Source organism: Erpetoichthys calabaricus, chromosome 2 (assembly GCF_900747795.2).
Source record: "Erpetoichthys calabaricus chromosome 2, fErpCal1.3, whole genome shotgun sequence".
Taxonomy (NCBI): domain Eukaryota; kingdom Metazoa; phylum Chordata; class Cladistia; order Polypteriformes; family Polypteridae; genus Erpetoichthys; species Erpetoichthys calabaricus.
Genome location: NC_041395.2, coordinates 174,132,142 through 174,156,781, shown reverse-complemented (window position 1 = coordinate 174,156,781; position 24,640 = coordinate 174,132,142). Strand labels below are relative to the sequence as shown.

At 40.2% G+C, this 24,640-nt stretch overlaps 2 protein-coding genes across 4 annotated transcripts in view; one reads left to right on the top strand and one right to left on the bottom strand.

Moving 5' to 3' along the window:
* The window catches only part of zgc:162872 (BAR_ACAPs and ArfGap_ACAP domain-containing protein), a 184,476-nt gene that overhangs the window by 6,248 nt on the left and 153,588 nt on the right, over positions 1–24,640 (top strand). The window lies entirely within an intron of this gene.
* The window catches only part of si:ch1073-184j22.1 (erythroferrone), a 41,245-nt gene continuing 19,353 nt past the window's right edge, over positions 2,749–24,640 (bottom strand). The window contains exons 4-8 of one of the 2 annotated variants that reach the window (XM_028793084.2): positions 18,955–19,142; positions 18,174–18,285; positions 13,550–13,640; positions 5,513–5,591; positions 2,749–3,165 (exon numbers count right to left, since the gene is read on the bottom strand). In XM_028793084.2, the coding sequence (XP_028648917.1) occupies positions 3,067–3,165; positions 5,513–5,591; positions 13,550–13,640; positions 18,174–18,285; positions 18,955–19,142 (569 nt within the window). In that variant the 3' untranslated portion in view covers positions 2,749–3,066. Of the gene's footprint in view, positions 3,166–5,512; positions 5,592–13,549; positions 13,641–18,173; positions 18,289–18,954; positions 19,143–24,640 lie in introns of both variants that reach the window. The other variant, XM_028793083.2, reaches the window with a different exon arrangement.

The following is a 24,640-nucleotide window of genomic DNA, read 5'->3' as shown; positions in this document are numbered from 1 at the left end:
CGCTCAGTTTAGATGGCCGGCCAGCTCTAGGAAGAGTCCTGGTGGTTTCGAACTTCTTCCACTTACGGATGATGGAGGCCACTGTGCTCATTGGGACCTTCAAAGCAGCAGAAATTTTTCTGTAACCTTCCCCAGATTTGTGCCTCGAGTCAATCCTGTCTCGGAGGTCTACAGACAATTCCTTTGACTTCGTGCTTGGTTTGTGCTCTGACATGAACTGTCAACTGTGGGACCTTATATAGACAGGTGTGTGCCTTTCCAAATCATGTCCAATCAACTGAATTTATCACAGGTGGACTCCAATTAAGCTGCAGAAACATCTCAAGGATGATCAAGGGAAACAGGATGCACCTGAGCTCAATTCTGAGCTTCATGGCAAAGGCTGTGAATACTTATGTACATGTGCTTTCTCAATTTTTTTATTTTTAATAAGTTTGCAAAAATCTCAAGTAAACTTTTTTCACGTTGTCATTAGGGGGGTGTTGTGTGTAAAATTCTGAGGAAAAAAATGAATTTAATCCATTTTGGAATAAGGCTGTAACATAACAAAATGTGGAAAAAGTGATGCGCTGTGAATACTTTCCGGATGCACTGTATGTGTACCAAATTTCAGGTCAATAGGTCAAATGGTTTGCGAGTTTCAGGTGTTTTAAAATCCTGGACAGACAAATGGGCAGCCATGGTAGCGTATTGTATATAAGGATAAAAGACTTGGATAACATGAGGAAAAAGATTCTCTACTCTTGATCAGACAAAAACTGAACTCTTTGAGTAGAATAGCAACCACTATGTCGGGTGAAGACCAGGCACTGCCCACCTAATATCTGTGTGGTGAAGCATGGTGGTGATAGCATCATGTTGTGTGGAAGCTTCTCAGCAGCAGGAACAGGGAGACTAGCCAGACTTGAGGGAAGGGTGAGTGCAGCCAAATACAGAGAGGTCCTTGAAGAAAACCTGCTTCACCATGCACAGGACCTCAGACTTTCTGCACGACAATGACCCAAAGCACACAGCCAAGACTAGACTGGAGTGGCTTCGGGACAAATCTCTGACAGTTCTTGAGTGGCCCAGCCAATGCCCAGACTTAAACCTCATAAATCAAATGTGAAGAGACCGGATGGTGGCAGTTTACAGACCCCACACATCCAATCTAACAGTGTTTGAGAGGATCTGTCATGAAGAACGGGATAAGGAGTGCAAAGCTTTTAGAGACTTACCCATGAAGACTCAAAGCTGTAATTGTTGCTAAAGGGGCTTCTACAAAGTACTGAATTAAGGGTATGAATACTTATATGAATGAGAGATTTCAGTTTTTGACTTTGAATAAATTTGTAAACCTTTCTAAAAAAACTGTTTTTACTTTGTCATTATGGGTTATTGAGTGTAGATTGATGGGCAAAAATGTCAAATGTATCCTTTTAAAATTAAATCTACAACGCCATAAAGTGTGCTGAAAGAAAAAGGAACAGAATACTTTCTGAATCCACTGTACATCACAGCATAGGAAGCAGAAACATGCATTTCTTAGAAAGACTGCACAAATATGACTTTGCAACTGCATGTTTGCCTGGCAGTCCTGTAAGTCTTCAGTAAACGTACTGATGTAGTTGCCAGAGCTGGTAAACAGTCATGTCTGTTCCTTCACTATCCTCAGAATCTCCTCCCCACCACCCTTCCATTTCTTCAGGTTCCTGATACCAGCTCTGTATTTACTTAACAAAACTTTGAATGGTTAAGCATTATTTTTTTTCTTTCACAGTGGAAATCTGAACTCTTTCTTGTAGCTGGAAATTGCACATGCTACACCACTTTCTTTTGCCTAAAATCTGTTTTTGTATGGTAAAAATCAGCAGCACTGAAAGTTACCGGCAAGCATAAAAAAAAAAATAATGATGATGGGCAGAGTTATTATCCTTTTCATTATTCTTCACTGCTTCTTTTTAGTTCAATATAGGAAAAAGCACTATGAGGGGCATTGTAATAATCTGGTTTTCCAGCTCAAAAACAGATAAAAGATTATGTTCAAGCAGCATGTCTCTCTTTTTCAGACAGTTGGCCATGCTGCTTGGGTGGGACGGCAGCCCCCTCCTCCCTCCCCTCAGGTGCTAGAGAGTAAGTGATTGTCTGCTTGCAGCAGTGGCAGAATGCCTCTACAAACTATTGCACCAAATAGAAGCTGATTCTGTCGTCGCTTGCTGATTTGATCACAGCTTCTGTGAGACGAGTGCGTGCTCAGACTGGGGCGCCAGCGCCATGGCATGATGGCGAGAGATAAGATACTCCCACACGCACAGAACACATGCAGGTAAAGGAGGGGACACACACACACACACTTGAACAGAGATGCTCCGACATATGAAGAACTGGAGTAAACACATCCATCCATTTTCTACCCACCTCGCCCAGTTCAGAGTTGCACAGAGCAGATGTCTAGAACTGGGGAGGGAAACGGCTATGGACAGGGTGCCAGTTCATCACAGCACACTTAACTAATGCCATGTCTAGTTTAGTCGCACTCATGGTGACATACATCAGAATAAAAAGAAGCACAAAAGGTTCGTATAGGCACAAGTCTTTAGTTGGGGGGGGGGGGGGGGGTTATATATATATATATATATATATATATATATATATATATATATATATATATAAAGTAGACTTGAAATGTTTATTCTAGCATATGGAGCAAAAGAAGATGCAATTCCGTAAAAGTCTTGGGAGCTTTCAATTGCCAATCACAGACTGCTAAAATCCACAAAAGTTTATTTGGACTGAAAATAATAAATAGTTAATAAAAAAAAAAGTGATAGCTGGATAATTTATGATATGTAGGCTTTTTCACAAGCCATCTATGCCCCAATCCCCCATAATAAACAAGCATTAAGTGCAGTGGCTGGTGTGAGAAAAATTCTGGCAGGTCAGCCTTTCCACTTCCATCAGGGGTCTTCATGACCTCCAGTAATCCTTGGGTACCAAGCAGAAGACCTGTAGCACTTCTGACACTTTTGGCCTGTCACTTCGTTGCGAATTAGGATCTCTGCTAGATGGCAGGACGGCAGTGACGTATCACACACCTAACAGAATCCCAGAGAAGTGGGATCCTTCCTGAATGCGGATCGCTGAGCCTGTGCCGTTGTCCACAAAAACAGAGACGTATTGGCCAGCCTGCAGGAGAGAGGGGGACAGAAACAAAGTGTTAGGCATTTTGATTTATATCACAGGTCCTATAATGACAGATCTGTAAGATGATGGCTGCTCATCTTTAATATGTTGGAGCCTTTTTGATGGGAATGTCCAGAATGACTCTACTTTCTTTGTTTATTTTGCAAAAAAACATAAATTAAAATGAGACTCCCTCTGCCTTGTATATCGAAGGGTGCCTTGCTGTATTCAAACAGAATAGAGGGTGTCATCAGACTGATATATGTTAGCACCGTATGTAACTTGCTGTAATGATGGATGGTTATTGGAAGATGTACATATGCCAATTCAAATGAGAAATTCTCCATTTACAAATGTGAAGGAGTCGTTACAGTCTCCATCTCATAAAACTGATACAATACTCATTAATACACCCTCTGTAATCACCAGCTGAGCTGCTAAAGTCTTTCCATGCAGGTCTGAAATAAGCAATGGTGTAAAGGACCAAATTACGTATATCCAGCATGGATCTGAACTTGAGGTCCCATCACTGTGAAGCTGTGGCCTTCCTAATTACTGAAGCAATGCAAATCCTCCTTCATTCAACCTTACATTAGGCTACAATCCAAAGATTCTTCTTTTTTTTTTTTTTTTAGTACAACAGAGTTAACTTTTAAAATTCACCCCCTCTCAAGAATGGCCCACTCGAGCACAATCACATCCATTTGTATGGCAAGATTTGAACACACTAAAGAAACTCCTTTTTTTTTTTTGGAAAAAAAATAATTTAGGTGGAAGACCTACTTGACCACCAGGAACTCCAGAGCTCTACAGTTTAGAACACATTCATCAAGTATATTATGGATCAGAGGGGTCGATTTTCTGCAGGTTTAGTAATGGTTTTGATATGTGAAATGATATGATTGATAGGAGCTCCGGGGAATGTCTGCTGTGCTACCAGCAAGAGTAAGGGGGGAGTCTGGTTTGGCCTAGCAGATGCCGACTTGATACCATTTGCATGTGCTTTCAACACCAAAATGAAGAGATGACCAATACTCAATTTATTGCCTCATTTACTTCTTTTCAATGTCAAGCTCCTATTCCCTTCCAGTTCTAGCGAAGTAGGTTTTAGGCTTCATGACAGTTAAATGAATATTGGTTCCCTGGTAGTGAACATCATGAAATCACCATTAATGATATTTTTCCTTGTTTCCCACTTCTCAGTGAGACACCTACAGTATGTAATGTCTCTCCCTCTTGAGAGAGGAGTCTCATCTCCGAGATGGAAGCCATTCACCAGTCTCTTTCTCTGTGGAGGACAGATCTTGTAGATCAAGACACACTCCACTACATCTCGAAGAAATTAAATCCTCCTAGTCAAGATGAGAGAATTATTAATTTCCTTTTTCTGTTGAAAAGAGAAATTAACCAAGAGTTAATAATCCCATCTTCTCTGGAGGAAAGACAATTTGGAATGAAGTTTCTCTTGCTGGCACAAGCAGCCCAATCAAGGTGACAGAAACTCTTGTTTTTCTAAAGGAGAAACATCACCAAGGTAAAGTTCCTTTCTTGTGTGACGTATGTGAAATCACTAAATTCTATGACTCTGGAGGAAGGAAATCTCAAGATGCCGGTCAACTGGATCATGTGGATCAATTCTGTCTTGAGTGAGGAAGATAAAATAGTCCCTGTCTTTCTGGAGGATAACACCGATTGAACAGATACAGTTCTTGAATCCTACTGAGAAAGGAATTGTGGAAATGAGACCCTTGTATTCTGACTTGTTTATGTAGCTGAATATATTTTTAGATTTTCAATACAAAGTTTGTGCATAGCCCACATCATTTTGTTTTGAACCCGTCTTTTATGATGAATCATTTTCTATTGCTCTGTAGCAGTTTCTAAGTGAATTCACATGATCCAGTTGACCACAACTCCTCTGCCATCTTTGAACATGTTTCTTACATGATGAGATGCTGCATATTTATCTCCTTGTGTGAGAAGTCTCTGCATCAATCTGACTGAATCACAAGTGCATTATCTCATACAAAAAAGGATCTTGAGTAGTGTAAAAAATGTGGATTATTAAGAAAGACTAAAGAAGGAATTGTCTGTTGAGGACCTTAAACATATTCATCACATTTTACTTAGGGAAATGTATTGTTATGATGTGTCTCCTGACAGGTGGTGATGAAATTTGCACTTCTTCACACTTAGAACTGGATAGTGAACTTGACTTTGGGGGTGGCGTAGACACGATGCCATCTCTGAACCAAAAATATGTTGTAAAGAAACCCAATGTGTGACCCTCCCCAATGCCCCCACTTCATCCCAGGCAGTATTAATTTGGAAGGTTCTCAATTTCTGGTACCTGTAAGAAAAGCATTCCAGTTGCCAGGACTGTGAAGATGCTACCGGGCGGACCCGCAGCTGTTACTGTCTCTAGAGACCTGTGGAGAGAAAAACGGAAAGCTGTCTAAATCTCCACCAAACAAGCAATGAAAGCTGCAGACGAAGTTCTTAGACAGGGTAAGCGAGAATCTACATTCTGGGCTTGCGGAATAAGATTACAGGAGATCAGAAGCCTGAAACCTTCAAAATGACTTGCAGTAAAATGTTCAGTAAAACACAAGCAGCTACAAAAAAACAAAAAAAAAACCTGATTTGGATGGAGAAACTTTTCAAGGGAATTCCTGGTTGGGCCTAGTAATATGCACCAGCCCCAGCAGTAAGGGGGTAAGTGTGTTTAAAAATGGATGTTAGAGAATACAGCAGCACCTTTCTGGAGAAGCAAAAAAAAGTCACCACCACAGAACATTAAAGTTTTCCATAGTTTTTGTTTTGTTAAGTGTAATATTTTTTCACTGTGATTATTATTTGCAGAGACTCTCATTCCCAAACTTAGAATGCAGGCACATTAATGCGACTTTCTAGGAGTCCAGGTCTTCAGCTAGTGGGCTGCAGAATGCTTTGGCAATCGATCTTTTGTGGCCTTCAGTGCTAAATCTGTTACAGGGTTAAGTAAAGGAGGCATACGTAGGTTTTAGAATGCCACCTTCTTATAGTGTAAATTGAAACAGATGTCTGGGAAGTACCCACAGCTGGAAGCATAGTGCTGGTATCTCTGTTCTGACTCCAACAGATGTAGCAATTTACAAAAACACAAGCAGGCTTTTATCCAGAGTAGCTCTCTACGTGTGCGACCACAATCTTTTGATGAAGCCATTGTTTCTAAATAGAGTGTGAAGACTGGCCAAAGAGGCACGTGGCATGGATTTTCAACAACTATGAAACTGTAGCATGTGAGGGAGATTGGCTCATATTTTAAGTCTGCTATTTTATTTACTTTCATCTCTTTTAAGGCTAGTTACCCTTATTTTGCCTACTGAATTCACTTTGAATTTGTTGGCATGCCATAACTTCTCCTTTATTATGGGTTCACTTGTGTCACGAACACAAATCGATCAAGAGCTCAGAGAGGGCCAGTTTGATAGTTTCTTTATAAACTTTTGAATCCTGACCCGACAGATCTCTCCACTCATAGACTGGCACCCCAATTTACTTCTAAAATTCAAACAAGCAGTCTGGAGGGACTCTGGATGACACTCATATTGTGGAGCTTCCCCCATCAATATTTTGTAATCCATGTCACATTGTTAATAATGTTATCTAACTCTGAGAGGTGACCATAGCTGTGATCTAGATGGGTGTCTGCATTTAGCTCCATTTACCAGATTTAGCTACGTTCAAAAAGATGCTATTTCAGAAAGAGCAGGGAACATGTTCTCCACATCCCCAGTGGAAGTTACGCCCATGCTGAGCCATTTCCAGGCAATGCAAAGTCATCTCTAGGAAATCCACAGTCCTGTCTAAGCAAGCAGAAGCCACCTCCAGGCAATCTGGCACAGTCCTCTGGTATTTTGGAATCTAGTCTCGGTAACCTAAAGCCATATGCCAGAGACTGAGAATCCTGCCTGGCATATCCAAACCCATCTCCAAGCAACACAATGCTGGCCTTAAGAAATGCAGGAGCCACAAATTGACAATCCAGAAAAATCTCCAATTTTCTTCACCAGTCATTTCTGCCTAATCCACATTTTGTTTTCTCCTGGCAATCCAGTACCATTTGCTGACTTTAAGACATCAAGAAGCCAAATCCTGCAGATCCAGACAAATTTTCACTCATTCAGGGACACACTTCCGGTGATCCAGTACCAATTACAGCAATGTAAGTATTTCTAGCTATTCCAGATTTTACCACATGCCAGCTTGAATTTATTGTTGCTCCTTCTTCTCCAACCCAACAAATTCACACCATACCTTTGTTGCATCCAGAGGTTAAACTGCATTACAATGCCAATTGGGCACTTTGTGCCAACCACCCATAGAAAAATAACCCTACAGCAATAGGCTTTAGAGCAATGGGGCATGCCATACAAGTCAGAATCAGTTTGTTGCTAATCCTTTGTGACTCGCAGCCATTATTACGTCTACGTAATTTTGTAAAGTTAAATCAGTTTTAATTAGGAAGTGGACAGTTGCCTGGGTCTTCTTCTCCTCTAATCTTATGCCCCTTCCTTAGCCTGAATACTTAGACTAACAGTTGTGCTGTGACACTTGCAGCTCCTTGTTACATCACATGGTTAGGGTGAATCTGAGCATTTATGGGCTTATAACTATATTGCTATTCATGAGTAGAGGTACTCTCAATGATCCAAAGCAGGCCCACACAGTCTGTGTTAGGAGTGTAGGAACTAAATAAACAAAAAACTAGAGCAATATTAGAGGGGCTAGTGTTGTTTTTTTTTTTTTTTTACTCATGTGCTACTTTTAAATCATCATTGTATCAAAACAGAAGAACATGGAGTTTTGAAATTTGACAAAATTAAAAGTATGCTAGACTTTGTTATATTATGAACTTCAGATCTAGCAGCACTTTTTTTTGAAGGTGCCATTTAATTTTGGTTTAGAACATCTGTACTTCCAATGTTTTCTAATAGGTGGCAATGTATTTACTGAAAACAACTCTTTACCCCGGGCAGCCGAGTGATACAGTAGTTAGCCTGCTGCCTCACAGGCCCAGGGTACTGGGTTCAAATACCACTCACTGTTGGTGTAGAGGCTGCATGCTCTCCCTATGCATGTGTGTGTGTGTGTGTTTAAAGTCCTTGTTTTCTTCCCACATCACAAAGACATTCATGTTAGGCTGAATGATTACACTAAATTTAATCCTGTATAAGTGAGTGTGTGTACCGCTATCAGTTTTCTATGAAACAGGTATACTGAGCACATTTGATCAAACTGCATGGCCCTAGTAAGTTAAACTGACTTGTAATTTTCCTCCCTCCATTCTGGTAAACAGGATGGGACAATTAGCACTGCTAGACTGGGGGTCAGGTTGTTTGTTTTTTTTTTTAAAATAAACCACAGGCTCTTAGACAGACACTCATAATGACAAGTGCATGCAGCAGTAGTAGTATTACCGTCATGTGATGTGTGCTTACAGTGTACAGTGATATTCTTAGGTGTTCCCTTGCATATATCATCTCACGGTTTATTTAACATATTGTTTTTAATTAACTGTCTGTTTTTGATATTGTACTACTGTCACTAATCTATGGGAATACCCCAGTGTGAATTTTATTGCAGTGGGCCGATGTGAACCTGCAAAAACATTCAAGTTCTAATAGTTAATAAATGCATAGCTATGGGAAAGACGATAACTTGTTAAATTGGCCATGGTGGGTGTGTGTGTATGTGTGTGTGGGGGGTGTTTGCCCTGAGATGGGCTGGCAGCCTGTCCTGGGATTGTTCCTGCCTTGTACTTGCTGGGATAGGCTGAGGCTCCCCTGTGACCCTGCTCAGAACAAAGAGGGTTTACAAGAAGATTGAACGTGTAGCCATCATACTTTCTGTAGATACAGCAGGGGTATATATGTATGATTTATATATAAATCTACTCTCTATATATAAAATCCTAAGCCTAGAAGTGCAACGATTTTATGTGACATTTTTATGTCACGCTTTAAATCAGGCTTATTTTTAAACCTACTTATATATGTTTGGTATCATTCTTTTCAGAATTTATCGAACTTAATGTGATGTTGTTAGATTTTCAGATTCTTCTTCAGTTTTTAAATTATAAACTAAAAAATATGAAGAACTCGCATCCTGTGAGACGAGACTTTGTGCTAAGAGATTTAACCACACCCGGGGCCGGAAATAAAAGACAAAGAGTAGGACAGCTGCTGTACAGGCTTTTAAATGTTTGAAGCGCCGTATGAGATGCAGATCACGTGGCACGGCAACAGCAGCAGCAAGCCAGCAGCTGATTGAGCAAAGAGGAGGTAAAAAAAAAAAAAAAAATTTGTTTCCCATTGTGTCACCGTCTGTGGTGGGTTGGCACCCTGCCTGGGATTGGTTCCTGCCTTGTGCTCTGTGTTGACTAGGATTGGCTCCAGCAGACCCCCGTGACCCTGTGTTCGGATTCAGCGGGTTGGATGAATGGATGGCTGGATAGATCTATCACTCTTTAAGAGACCACATCTCCTTGGGGTGCATTCAGCCCCGCTCTTCACAACGGGAGTGGCAGAGAAGTGAAGTGGCTGGTGCGTAGCGCAGGCCAGGGGGGTTGGTGAGCAAAGTGAGCAGGGGGCAAACCCCCTAGTGTATATATATGTACACACATAAAATATGCTCATTGTACAATACATCAGAAAAGTATTGTGCTGGGGTCAAAATTTCAACTTTGAGTTATCTGCGGACTCACAAATTTTACGCAATTCAGACCACTCTTTGACCACACTTGGAGTGATGTCTGTGTGTAAATGTGTCGTTATTTCAGAATGCATGTCAAAATACTCCAGCTGAATGAAACTTGGCAAAGATGGCTTTGTGCACTGCTAGAAATCAAATTTTCACTAAGCTACTTTAGTATATTTTGTTGTATAGAGAAGACTTTTGCATTTTTGGGCACTTTTCTGCCCCAACTGCAGCACACTTGGAAACGAAAATATACATTTTCAAGATATTATTTTTCCCAAATTCATTTCCTATAACTGTTTATTTTACTGTTAAACATCACAGCTTTATGTAGGGAAAGATTTTTTTGTTAAAGTGGATCACCACTGCCACCTCGTTCACTGAAAGCATGTGTAAGCCCCTGAAGTCAAAAGAAAAGCAGCATTATACATCTGAAAAATAAAAGTTGAAGTCGACAGCTTGTAAAATGTCGTAAATACAGTTCCTTTTCTAACTTTCTTATAGAGGTTTCAAATTATGCAACTAGCAAGTGCAGTCACGCTTCCCACCAGTAAGGACACGCTCGACATCCCAAGGTTTTTTTTTTTCCTCCCAAGTAGCAAGAGAACAATTTGTCTAAGTTGTGGTATCATGAGACTCCTAGGTGGCTGAGTACAATGCCCAGCAGGTGGTAAAAATGGTGGTAAGAATGTGGTAGGGCCCACCCATCTGAGATTATTCTGGATCAAGGCCAAACAGCCTGTCAGCAAAAGGAATTCGGAAAAAATTGAGTCACTTTGGCCAAAATGACTGAATTTTATTGTCAAGTTTGAGGAATGAGTATAGTTCACCTTATCTATACTATCTTTTCTAAATTAATATTTTAGTGAATGTGAATGTGGAATAGGGTTGGTTTTGATTAGGCTCCTCACAATTGCAAAATGCAGGTTAAGGAAATGAATGGACTGACTGATGCATAGTTACTTCTTCTAGTAAATCACAATAAAGTTTGGATGTGCTGAAGGCATTCTTTTATAATATGCATGCATCTATCCCAAAAAGGTTCTTATATCAAAAGCCCAACTGGTTAATTAAATGTCACGTGCAAGCAGTCTGTCACTTTTTTCAGTCATATGGGAATCGTATGCTGTTTTATTATATTCCGTGACATTGGCAGATGCATTGTTGGCAGTATGTAAAACATTAAGTCTGTTGGGTCTAGAAACAGCTCCCCATAACCCTTAGAAAAGAGTTTAAGCCAACAATGCTCCAATGGTAGAAATAAGTAAAAATGTTAATATGTGCATTTGGAGAAAAGCTTTGGTTCATGCAATGTCACCATTGAGAAACCTTTTATTAATCTTTAATTATTATGACAAAGATCAGACATTCATTTAACGTGTGGCTCACTCTTAAAAGATATGCTGACCAAAATGCAAGATGCCACAATGTGCATGTGTGCAGGTACCTGAAAACAATGTAGTGTCATAGCAGCGGCCGCACAACACCTAGAAACCTATAACGTCATTAATGGATGACACCATGCAAGCAAAATGTAAATAAAGTGATGAAACATAAAATTAAATTCCTTACAGACTAAACAAATTACTAAAAATAATTAAGCGTGTCCAAAACTTGACTGGAACATCTTGTAGTGCCAGGCACTTTCAACAGGAATGCCAAGGAGCAGCAGTGTACGTGCTAGGAGGCCATGAGGCCTGGTGTTTCTGGTAGCTTCACAGTCAACCCCCCGACATTCCATTACAGTATTCCATTCTTGCTCTGGACAGTATCCCAAGGTGGGTTCTAAGCAGATGCTCCCTGCCAAAATATAAATGGCTAGAGAGGATTGAAGCCGGGGTTCACTGGCAGGGTGAAGTAGTGTGGCCAGAGACTATGGAGGCAAAATGGAGATTCATTATTTTTTAATATTTTATGCACTATAGTGGATAAATAGGATAGCTGTCACACACAGTCACTGTACAGTACATCTAACGTTTGTTGTTGACTCTCTGTCCATTGCTGTGTGCATTTCTAACCTAAAATCAGGGCTAGATTTAACATTAAGCAAAATAAGCATGTGCTTAGGGCATCAAGGGAAGGAGGGCACCACAGAAATGTTTCATTGCCATATTTACTGTGGACCATATGGTATAAAACTGCAAATGATGCCGCTGAATCAGGTTCCACAAAAAATGGCTCCCACATTAAATGGGAAAAAAAGATATATATAAAATATATATATATATATAATAATAAACTGCGGTGGGCTGGCGCCCTGCCTGTGGTTTGTTTCCTGCCTTGCACCCTGTGTTGACTGGGATTGGCTCCAGCAGACCCCCGTGACCCTGTAGTTAGGATATAGCGGGTTGGAAGATGGATGGATGGATATAATAATAAAATAGCAATAGTATAGGTTATTGATATAAATTAATCTTGGGAATACAACAAAATTAGAATCTGGTCACTGCCACACTGTCCACTGAAGCTCACAGAATCGTTCTTGTCTTGGTCATGTCGGCTGTCCTGTTCAGTCATCCACTGAGAGAGAGTGCATCTTATATATATGGGGGCACCAAAACTGTTTCAGTGCTTAGGGCATCTAAAGATCTTAGTCTGGCCCTGCTTAACATTTATACATATTAAGAGAAAAAGACGAAAACGTAGAGCTTTTGAATAAATTACTGAGCACAGTAGCAGTGCCTGGAGGTGGTATTGTTATAGATACTTTTCAGATAAGACTATTCATTTATGTCAGATACAAGCCAGCATGGCAGTACCTTCCAATAACAGATTAACTACTGAGTTCATTATAAAATGAAATTGTGTATGTCAAGTGTTACCAGAGACAGGTCCACATTACATACATAAATAAATAAACAAACAAAACAAACTGCTGTCACAATCCATGTTTAGGCTATGAAGATCCCAGCCTGCTAAGAACCACATATAAAAATGACGCTCCACTGGATCACACACACATCATTCTATGCGATGCCCTTGCTTGTGTCTGGTCTCTTTGCTTTATTGTTGCTTTCTGCTGGAGCTGGCAGACTAAAACTCATGAGCATTTCCTCATTCTCATTTTGCACCAGCATTGCTGCCAGTGCCCAGTATTGATTTCTGGTATTGAAGGGTTACTCACAAAAATAATACAAGATATAAACATTAAGCTAAATTTATTAAGCATGCATCCTTCCATGATCATAGCTGCCTGACCCAAATCAGCAATATGTGGGCACAACCCTGTCTGAGGAATGGGGCATCATTCGCAGGGTACATTCATGCATCAACCCATTCTTACCTCATACACCCTAAAGTTACCAATGCATATAATATGCAGGTCTTTACATACACCTGTTGGGAGAACATGCAAACTTCACACAAACACATCTAGCCTTGGATTCATACAAGTCTTCTCGAGCTGAAAGGTAGCTACATTAACTGCTGTACCACAATGCGACCCTTGGTTAAAATGGATTGTAACATACAATACAGAATTGCACCTCATCCATAAGTTTTCCAAACAATGAGAAAATTGCTTTTTCTCCCTATGCATGTTATTATTCAAATGAGCTGATGTCAAGGGGATTCATCCCCTACCTCTCCTCCAATCCCCCAAGAAGAATGACCTCTGTTTATGTCGTCAACAATGATTTGCACTCACATGTTGCGCTGGCAGAGGGACTCAATGCAAACTGCCACACGGATGCAATCCTGTGGCCTGGACTGTTGCCTCTTCTGTGATTCACTGCTTTCTGGGAAGATTAAACAAAGCAAAAAAAAAAAAAAATCAGACATTTATAAGTAATCAGATACTCTCTTGATTTATATTGGGCATGAAGGTTAAACACACCTTTATTTAAAATCACAGTTTTTCATTTGCTTATTTTCTCTTTTAATACTTTTCCTGATCGGCCACAAACTTAAATCACCTAAAAGAGACGGTCCTTCTAGAGCAGGGGAGGATTTTCACAGAGCCTGAGCTACCAAATGTCTGTCACATTACCATTCTCAAAGCAACTTAATCCAGTTCAGGGTATTCTGGGTGCTAGATGCTAAAGATCCCCCGGTGATCATCAGCATGAACTGTTTATAGTTTTAAAACATCAGTTTCACCGGATCTTGCTGTGCTTGCACTGTGTTGTGTCATTTCTGCCTGTGCAGACTGATTGACTTGTAGCCACTCAAAAAAGAGATCATCTACCATTGAGTTCATCAGCTCAGTAGCGCCCAGTAAATCCACAAGTAGTAAAGTAAGTCACAGTCACTCTGTCAAGCCACCCGCCTTCTGACCTGATCAAATGGCTGGCAGTTTAGATGCAGCATGACAATAATTTGCAGTTTAAAATTAAACACAATTCTCAAACCCACTTAAAGGATAAGTTCAATATTTTTTAAGTTTTTTCTTCACAATCAGAGTATATATTAATTTACCACATGAAACTGCACTCTATAGTGAAGCATATTTTAGAAATTTAAAAAAAGAACAAGCCCACTTCTGCATTTTATAATGGAGTTTATGGGTACCGGGGTCCGATTATATAGCAAAGCCTTAAATCTTACTGAATTCGCTCATTTGTCTATGTTAAAAATGTTATTGAGTATTGATCCACATCTTGAGATTAATATACATATTGCAAGACAGTGTATCCATGTTGTTTATTGTAAGAAAGCAAAAATCAAACCATTGTTGTGAGATTCAGCTGTTTTAAAAGGAGACTGGCTGTGCTCTTCACTTCACCAGCAACCACGTTTGTCTTCCTCAGTGGCACCTTTTCATCCCCGAGGTATGGGTTCCCCTCAGAAGGCCATTGATAAGTGCTGTTATTAACATTGAATGCTGATGCCAAAATGTGAATTGTTGTCACTGTTTTGTAGACAACCAGACAATAATCACTGGAAAATGTCTGAGTTGCATTTGCTTATACTGTTTAACTGTGTGGAAGCTTATTTCATTATTTTGAAAAGATGTTGCCTGCTGCCACTTGATTGATATTGCATGCATGTGCTTCAGTGAGAGAGAATATTGAGCAGGCACATAACATGCAATCAAGTGACAAGAACTGAACAGACATCATAGACACTCGTTCATCCATCCACCCAACTTCCAAACCCTCAAATCCAGGCTAGGGTTGTGGGGCAGCTGCAGCCTATCCCAGCAAGCACTGGACATTAGGCAGGAATAATCTCTGGATGGGGTGCCAGTTGATCACAGGATGAATGCACAGACACATATGAGCCACTTTAGCTATGCCAATTCACCCAGGTTTAATCAAGTTAAAGCTTAGTACAGATGTTTTAACAGAAGTAGAGTAGGCGGTCATTCCTGCCTCACAGTGCCAAGTTCTTCATGGAGTCTGCATGCCCACACCCATCCCCATCTACTTATCAATTGATTAATATCAGCAATAGAAAATTTACTCAATCAAAAAACGTTGGGCTCAATTCTTTTACTGCCATATCCTCAGCAAGAGTGACTCATCAAGCATTAAAATATTTGATATTTTGGTATGTGGTGCTTCAATCAGCTTATCGAGATCTCTGCTCATTTCATTTTCATTTTTTTTTTTAAAAGTGTGGACACCACAGAAGAGGTGGCTTGACCCTTTCAAAAATCTAAGGCTTTTATTAAAAACTCAATACAGTGTAATCAATTCAGTTCAATGAAACTGTAATGTGCTTTTTCCACCACACTGACACTCGGACTGTAATAGGCTGGTGGGCTTCAGTGTTGGGTTGTCATAACGCTACACACAATGGCCGAAGAAGCAAGAAACGTATCCTTACTTCATGAAAACAGAACCAAGGATCTCTGATAAAATGTATTTTCAGTTTACTTTTGTTGTCATTTGCATGCCTCAGAAACGTGGAAAGTATTTTCTTAAATTGAAATCTTTGCTGCTTCCAAGTGCAAATGTTTCGTAAATTCTAAGGCATTTCTTTACAAAAAGACCATTGGCTCAATTATAAAAAGTAACAGTAGGCTAGATTTCTTCTTAAATTTATAAAATATGCTTCACTTTAGGACACAGTTTCATGTGGCAAACTAATGTATACCATGATTATAAAGAAATAACTGACCTGACAAATACCCACCCTTATCCTTAAATCCAGTTCAGGGTTGCTGGGGCACTGAGCCTACCCAGGAAGCACAGGGTACAAGGCTGGAAACAGCCCCAGATAGTGTCAGTCCATCATAGGGCCCGTGCAAGTATGCACCCAAAAAGGAACACACTTGAGTCACCAATGTACCTAACCAGCAAATTTGGGGTTGTGACAGGAATTCCAGAGTACCTGGAGCCAAGACCACTAAAACATGGGAAGCACATGTAAACTCCAGGTGAGATTTGATACCAGGATGCAGGATATGTGAGGCCAAAGTGCTTCCCATCCTAATCTACATGCAGTATATCAAATTCATAGGCAAATTATTTTTGGCGGTAGATTCAGTGAGGAAAATAATTGACTATGCTATAAATTTTCGTAAACTCCATAAAAACACATATCAAATATTCTTGAATTTGTATCTGTTTAACATGATTTTTTGATAACAGTGTGCCACATATTTTTTTCCACAATTACTTTGAAGGTGTAGATATAAAATGCACTGATAACAATGAGTATACAAGGCACTGTATACATAAAACCTGCATATGCAGCACTTGCTTTTGGCCCAAGAACCAAAACTCTAGTTGGTACATTTATCAGAGCCTTTATGGCTGTGCTTTCTGAAAAGGTTTTTTGGTGGTGCAACAGCTCAGAAGATTACTCGCTAGAGATCAGGGGTGTCAAATTCTAATCTTAGAGGGATACAGTCATTTTGGCTTCAGCCACTTTTTTAAATTAGTAATCAATTACTGCCGTGAATAGAACATCCTTCTTTTGCTTTACTGTGGACTGGCCAGTTTTTAAGGTTCAGAAACCTTCATGGTTTCTTTTTCCCTTAACCTGCAGCCAAACAATGAGATGGAAACCGAGCCAACAGATGGACAGTGTACTTGATCCAATTTGCACCACCATAATAAAATAATTGAAAAGAAAAAAGTAAAGGACCAAGAAGTATTGATCTGCCCTGGTTCACAAACCATTTGGATGGTGCTATTCCAAAAAAAAAAAAAAAAAAAAAAAAAAAAAAAATACTTTTGGAAATGTGTAGTTTGGCAGAAGGAAAACAAGCTTCAATAACAGTGAGAAATGGCTTTTAATTAAGAAAATGGCTAGGGCACACATGGTGGCCTTCTAGGAACTGAGTTAGTTCATTAAATTGGCTCACTTTGTATCTACATGTCTCTTGGCTACTTGGTTAAAAAAATTGAAATGTTTGTTCTGAATCTTAAAAAGTAAATCAATTAAACATTTAGGCAAAAGCAGCCTGTTTCATTAGCAAATGATTTAAAAAAAAACCTGCAGCCACTATGGCCCTCCAGGATTTGTGTTTGACACTTGTGGTATAGAGAGAGACAGATCCACTTAGATTCAAGAGGGTATACCATGGGCCAGGATCCATGAAGACCCGATGATCAAAGGACATGTTCTGAATCACAGAGGGAGTCAGTGAAGGTGAAGTAAAATCTTCATCTGTGTTACTCTGCAAATATAACTATTGAGATACACCACTGCCTGACAAAAAATTGTTAAAATGCTAAAACAGTATTAAGTATGTTCATGAAATGGATGAATGATACCATCCAAGACTGTCAACATTGGATGTGGTGCTGATGAGAAACATAAGTCAAGAAGACAGAGCAGTTCATCTTACATAGACTTTGCAGTATGGTACATCACTGCAGAACAATACACAAATGACACAATCTTGTCTCCCCCAAGTAGAAGACAATAGTTATTTTTATGGCAAACTGGAATATAGTGCCTCTGGAAACAAAGTTTCTCCAAAGTGTGTGTTATATGACCTGGAAGGCATACACACCCAACTCCAGGGTGGATACACTGTGCTGTTCAACATGGAGTTCTTATTAAAAAGGGAGCCCGCCCTTTCTTGGGAATAGTCTGCCAACCTTATCTCAGGGGGCACACCCCAACACAGACCACAAACGCCCAGTGTGTGGAATGCCAAGACAAGCAGGAAGACATGATGCCATTTTGTTGTAACTCTTGGGCACTAGGGGATAGTGCAAGGAGATTTTTAGGTGGGTCCAAGTGGAATACCCTTTTGTGAATATTGTAATAGATACATCACTCACGTTTTCCCTTTAAACCCAGAGCACTTCACTCCCACCCTCTAATTCTGACCCTTTGGGTGCCACTCTATCCTGGTTCAAGATACATACCGATAAGTAGGCTGGTGGTCAGCTGGTAGAAGCCAGAGACTGGTGCAGTGTAACGCCCGCTGCTGGTATTCAGCCCCCGACCCCTCTGGAAAAGTCCATCTCCAACTGGTTGCTGCTGAAGAGCAAGGAATCGGCAAATGTAAGAATCCCCGTTATCTAAGACCTTCCTCTTCCTGCCCTTGGAAGAGTGCCACCCAAATCCAGTATCCATACTTGTGGAGAAGACTGGGTGGAGTCAGGCATATCATCCCATAAAAAGTCCAAGTACCCCTGGATGAATGACTGGGACCAGTATGAGGAGCAGATGAGTGACAGTGAGTTCATATGACAATTGTCAGGGCAGTCAGATGGGAAAAAGTAGTTAGATGTTGGAAACTGGAAAGTGCTAGTAGATTCAGGTGACAAAATTGAGGTGATAAAGTGTAAGGGAATTAAGGTTAAAGAGAAGATGACAAGGAGTAAAACAAGGTGGTGAAGATGATAAATGGTAAAGGAGATAAGTAGAAGAAAACAGGATATCAAGATTAGGAGGGAGACAAGACAAAAAGAAGAGGATTCAGCCCATGAAGCGAGTGACTCGGATGATAAAACCAAGAAACATGAAGTGTCAGGTAGCAAGAGGGATGGGATTCAGCTAATGAGATTCATAAAATAATTAGGAGACTTGCACAATGATAAAAGAAGGAGATGACCGAGCAGGCTATGTTAAGATTACAGAAACCCACACATAAAGGGGCTCTGCTGCTTGATTGGCCTGTTCCTCGTTCTGATGCTATCTTACCAGAGTGAAGTCCTGGAGCTCCTGAAGGCTGCGTCTTCGCACAGTGGTGCTCTGCCGCAAAAGGCAGTGGAAGGCGGTCTCAATACGGCGAGGCGACATTGCCAGACTCATGGAGTACTCATCTCCTTGTCCCTCACAGAGTGGACACATCACATTCAGGTCCAGCTTTCTCTGTTGACCAGAAGCCTCTGGGAAGTGAAAAGATCACAAAAGCTCAGAGGTCAGGTGGCTTGCATTCACTAGTACAGCGTACTTACTCAACTGTCAGGCTCTTGGCCTGCTATCTTGCTCAATGCCATTAAAGACCCTTGGGGCACAATCTGCTCAAGTTGAAAACCACTGATCATTAGGGATGTGTGGGAAAAAAAACATGAAGGGCTCTGGGCTGACATTGCTCAAAAGAATCAGAATCCTGCCAAGGCCTTGATTGCAAAACCTTCATTTATTCAGTCAGTGCTCTATATGGACTGTCTTACTATACAAAAAAAGTACAGTAATGTTCATCAAGTGTCCCACTGTCAAGTGTACAATCTCATAAGCTCACCCACCACCAGTGTTTGAATCTGTTCTTCACGTACTCTTAATGCCTACATGACCTTTTAAAAAAGATAATTTGAGCTGCAAGTTGATTGACAGACTGAAGTGCCATACAGCAGTTCAATCTTAATCAGACGTCTTAGTTTAACTAATTGATCGATTGACTGATGCATCATTCAGGAAAGCTTCATTAATGATTCCACTGATGAATTCTTTAACTAGATATTTGATTAATGCATCATTTTTTAGTGATGTATTATTAATCCACTGTTACAGAGCTGATTAAATGACTTATCGGTCAACTGCCCAGTCAATTCATAGTCACAGGTCACAGATCACTTTCTCAGTTAATGGGTTCTTTAATGATGTTGTCCAATTAGTTCTCTGTTATTGATAGCTACATTAATTAGGACTTGTAGTTACTGTAATAACTAACTGGTAATCTGATCACAGGTAGCAATTGATTACTAACCATTCAACTGGAAAATTCAACCCCCAAAAAAATCTCTGCAAAATTTGTGCTTGTGATCTGCCCAAAACTGGGCATTTTACAGATAAGTTGTAAACAAATCTCCCAAATCAGGGAGTTCCTGTAACACTGTGCTTCATCAATTTAATATTCTTTAACATCTTATGCACAAAAAGCTTAGCACATTAATTCAACCATTCATTGATTATCTGTACCCACTTGGTCCATTTCAGGGTTCTGGGAGCTATCAGTTATGACTTGGTGCCAGTCCATTGCTTGGCATACTCACATCTGGCTGATTCAAAGTTAACAATTAACACAGTGGAAAATCAAACTATATAGGAAAGGAGAATGAAGAACCAGGCGGATAAAGGAAACATGCAAACTACAACCAGACAGTGACCCAACCCTCAAATTCAAGCCCAGTTCTCCAGAATTGTCAGATTCATGTTTAAGGGTTGGTCCACTAACATACTGGTTCAACCCTTAATACTTAAATGTGTGGGTATACTTAATTTTTCAACTACCAAAAATGTAATATTTCCTTCAGAATCGATGGGTGCCCAAGGCATAGCATGACAATAAAGGGGTGGGGTGCAAAGTAAGAATGTAGCAGCCGTTTACATTTCACCCAGGGACATGGCCATACAGACACTGAGGGAATGTGAAGACCTTGTGCTCTAGGATGAAGACAGGAGCAGCTACAGAATACCATGTGAGTGAAATGGAATCATCTGGTTAATTAATTAATTAGCTAATTTAGACAGGATGTATCAATTATTTGATGGACCGCCAACTAATCAATCAGTTAATTATTTCAGTATTTTTTGATTAATTGATTGACTAGTGGTCAATTGATAGCTTAATTAACTAATTCAACACTATTATTTAATTGCTTGATGAATCAGGATACAGTTATTTAAATAATTATTCATTAGTTCATTTTTTTTAATTGATTCATTGTTTACCTGATGGATCAAGCAATAATAAACTAATGAACCAAATGTTCAGTCAATTCATGGATTATTTATAATTAAATTAGTTAACTATATTTTATTCACTGAGCAATCAACAAGTCAGTTAAATAAATAATTAGCTGGTATTTATAATTATTTTAATAGTGGCACAATTATGACTAGCATAAAAAGTTATTGACCGATTATTTTATGAAATTATCAATTCACTAATTCATTCATAATTTTAACTACCATAACAATTAATAACTGAACTTTACCAGAGCAGTTAATTACACTTTTTATCATTCCACTCAGCTTCAGCCACTTTGACTCGTTGGTAATCTAGAAGTGCCCCGGCCTGGTTGCCTCTATGTCACCTACTGACCCCTAAAATCAGGTTGCTCCAAAGTCACAACAAAGAAGCGGTAATGACACTCCACTTGGAACATGGAATTGGCTCATTACACATGCAAGCAGGAGCTAAAATGAGAGAATAACACAGCCATTGGCCACTGGAATTCCCAGCCTTGAGGGCGAGTTTGAAAGCTCCAGAGCCCACTTAAAGAAAACCCTTCCCCCCAAAAAACCAGCTGAGGCCACCGGAATGCAGCTCATTCTAGATCACAGGGCCATGCAGAAAGGAAAGCAGCTGCAGAACAAGTCATCAAGGGGCTCAAGTTACTGAGAAAATATACAGCTCGGCTGAGTGCCGCACACTGGACCGCCTTGACGTGGTTGTCATGTACTTTCTTTCCCGCTCTTGCACACCTGGTGCTGCATCCTGAAGGAACTTTACACTCCGGTACTGAACATGCCGCCCCTTGGTGTCTACATCTCTTCAGCGTGGAAATCAATTTCTAGTGCTAATCCTCTCGCCCCCAACACTGCAGGAGGGAAAATGCCCCTGGGAGGAATCTGTGGAATTTCACGCTGGAGCCAAGTCCCACCCAGCTCCGGAAAATTACCCTGATTAAGGGATCAGAGCTCAGTGAGTCTGCCAGCGCCATCACTGCAGCGTCAACAAACATTCCCTAAAACACGGCCAAGGGTGACACAGTCATAGAACCGAAGGAGAAAGAAAAATACAAAGGCTGACTGGTGAAATCGTGTGGACATGACATGACTGCACAGACGCAAATGCAAGGAGTGAAAGTGAACTACAATGAGCAAATGGGCATGGCACAATGCAAACCAACAATGCAGTATGGCAGGGGACAAGCCAAGAAAAGAAAAACAACAACAAAAAAAAAAAATCTTAGGTGGAGGATAGTAGACAGCTGCTTGAAAAATGGTACAGGACGGCAAATGGCTAAGAAGGATGAAGGAATCAACAAAGTGCAAAGTGACACAGGAGCACTGAGTAAAGTGGGCACATAATGAAGCAACATAGAGGAAAGTATGGTGAGCTGCACAGGTTTATAGAACACCATTCAAAGGGAAAAATGAGAGGGAAAGGGGGACTGGCATATTAAAGCAACCCTCCCCAAAAAAATAAAGATGAAGATGCACAACGTCACAATTTACTGATGGAGCCTTGAAAATCAATAACTGAGCTGCTGAAGTTTGGAGTGTGCATCTGACCTACAACACAAAGACATTACATTCACTCTGTCTAGGTGTGTACATCTTCTTTACAGAAAAACAGTTTACGTCTGCAGTCAGGCGTAAGAATACGGCCAGAGCTTAGGCAGTACATGCTGGTGAATTACTGTGGCCCAAAGCTGAGGTTTTAAATTGAAGGATAAAGATGTCACCATACTGGCAAAGCTGATTCACTGTCATAGTCATAGTATGTTCAGGAATGCATCATGAGAAAGCATTCTGGAAATGGGAGGGGTGAACAATATAAAAATGCACTACCAGTGTCTCCATTATGAAGTTTACATTTACTTATTTGGCAGACCTTGCAACATTTATGATGCAATTCGTTACATTACTTTTGGTTTTCCAATTGGAGCACAAGCAGGTCAAGTGACTTGCTCAGTGTCAGTAGCGGGATTTTAATCCATAACCTCAGGGTTTGAAGACCAAAGCCTTAACCACTACACCACACTGCCTTACATCTCTACAATGACATAATAACAATAATTACTATTAAGTGTAAAATGCCATTTGAGGTCCCTACACCTACATTTGTAATCAAGTTCTTATGTTTAAAAGTGTCAAATGAGTTTAATAATAGTAATAAAAAAAAAAACAATAGGAAGCACCATTCACAGAAAAAGGTTAAAAAATTCAGGTGTTGCAGGAACCTAACAAAAATCAAGGTGAATAATGAAACTTGCAATCTTACCAGAGAACAGCAAACCAGGACGAAATGAACAGCAAAGCTAAGTCAAGCCTATACAACATCCCCTAAACCTGAAAAATCAGGAGTCACACATGAAAGGGTTTAATAAACATTGAAGAATCTGAGCAAGACGTCAAGAAGAGGAGAACAGGACAATAGTAGCATTTTCTCTAAAAAGGGATTTTTACCAAAATATTTCTTGGTAACCTTGCATACGGAAGAGATTTCAATCGCACTTAAAATAGTGTTGAGTTTTAATCACGGATTACAATCAGGGCCCCTATGGGTGACATCATCCTCTGCATAGCTTGGTGTTTTGTGTGGATTCCAAGAGTAGAAGTTGAAAACAGCTTGTGCCACAGAAGAAATGAACATAACAGTACAAAAACAGCCTGTTTACTTAAATGTAGGACTCAATTACCAGATGGCACGTAAGCAAAGTGCCACTTTAGTATACCAACTTTAGCTCTGTTTGGTCTGCAGATGGTTTTCAATTGAGAGAACCCCTTTGCCTTAAACATGAATATCCACAACCTCACCCGTGGTGCCCTACACTGGAATACCAGCTTCTGTTCTCCTCCAGGCCAAGTAGAACACTGTTTTGGGTCTTATTGTGTCTAAATTCTTAACCAATCAATCATATAAAAGTGGGTCAACTGAAGAGGACTGGGAAACCATTAAGAAGACTTTCTAAAGACAGCAATGCATCATAACAACATATCCAGCCTATGCCAGCAGCACTGAGTATAAGGTTTGAAGTAATCCTAGACTGGGTGCCAGACCATCCCAAGGCCACTCATACCAGGTCAAGTTATGGTAGCCAAATAACCGAACACATATTGGGAATGGTAGCTGGTGTATACCATACCAAGAATGACCAGGCCAGGGCCCCTACCACCCCATGACATGGTATGTATTATTTATTTTATATATTTCAGCCTGTATTTATTATATAATATTTACATATACAGTACACCAAGTTGATTGACTGTTTAAACAGCCTTGAAGATTACAGAAATCAATGCAATACCTTCTAGAAGCCTCTGATTGGCAAATTGTCTTAATCGAGTTAACTGGAACCAATGCCTTGTTGCCTTTGACACCATGAGAGAAAATACAAGCAACTCCTCCAATACTTTAGAGAATGGAAAAAGACATACTGGGGATCACCACAAGTCTGGTTCCACCTTAGCAACAAATTCCATACAACTAAAGGTACCAAGAGCTTCAACACAAGCCATTGTAATCAAATACAGATATCTAGGGACCACACAGACACTGCATTGTTCAGGCAGGACGTAAAAATTAACTCCCAAGAATGAATGAACTTTGTTGCAAAAGGTTCAACTGAACTCCAAAACAACAACAAAGGAAGTGGTGCAGGAGTTGGAGGCCATTAAGAGGGTCCTTCATTGTCATGGCCTGTTGCACCCG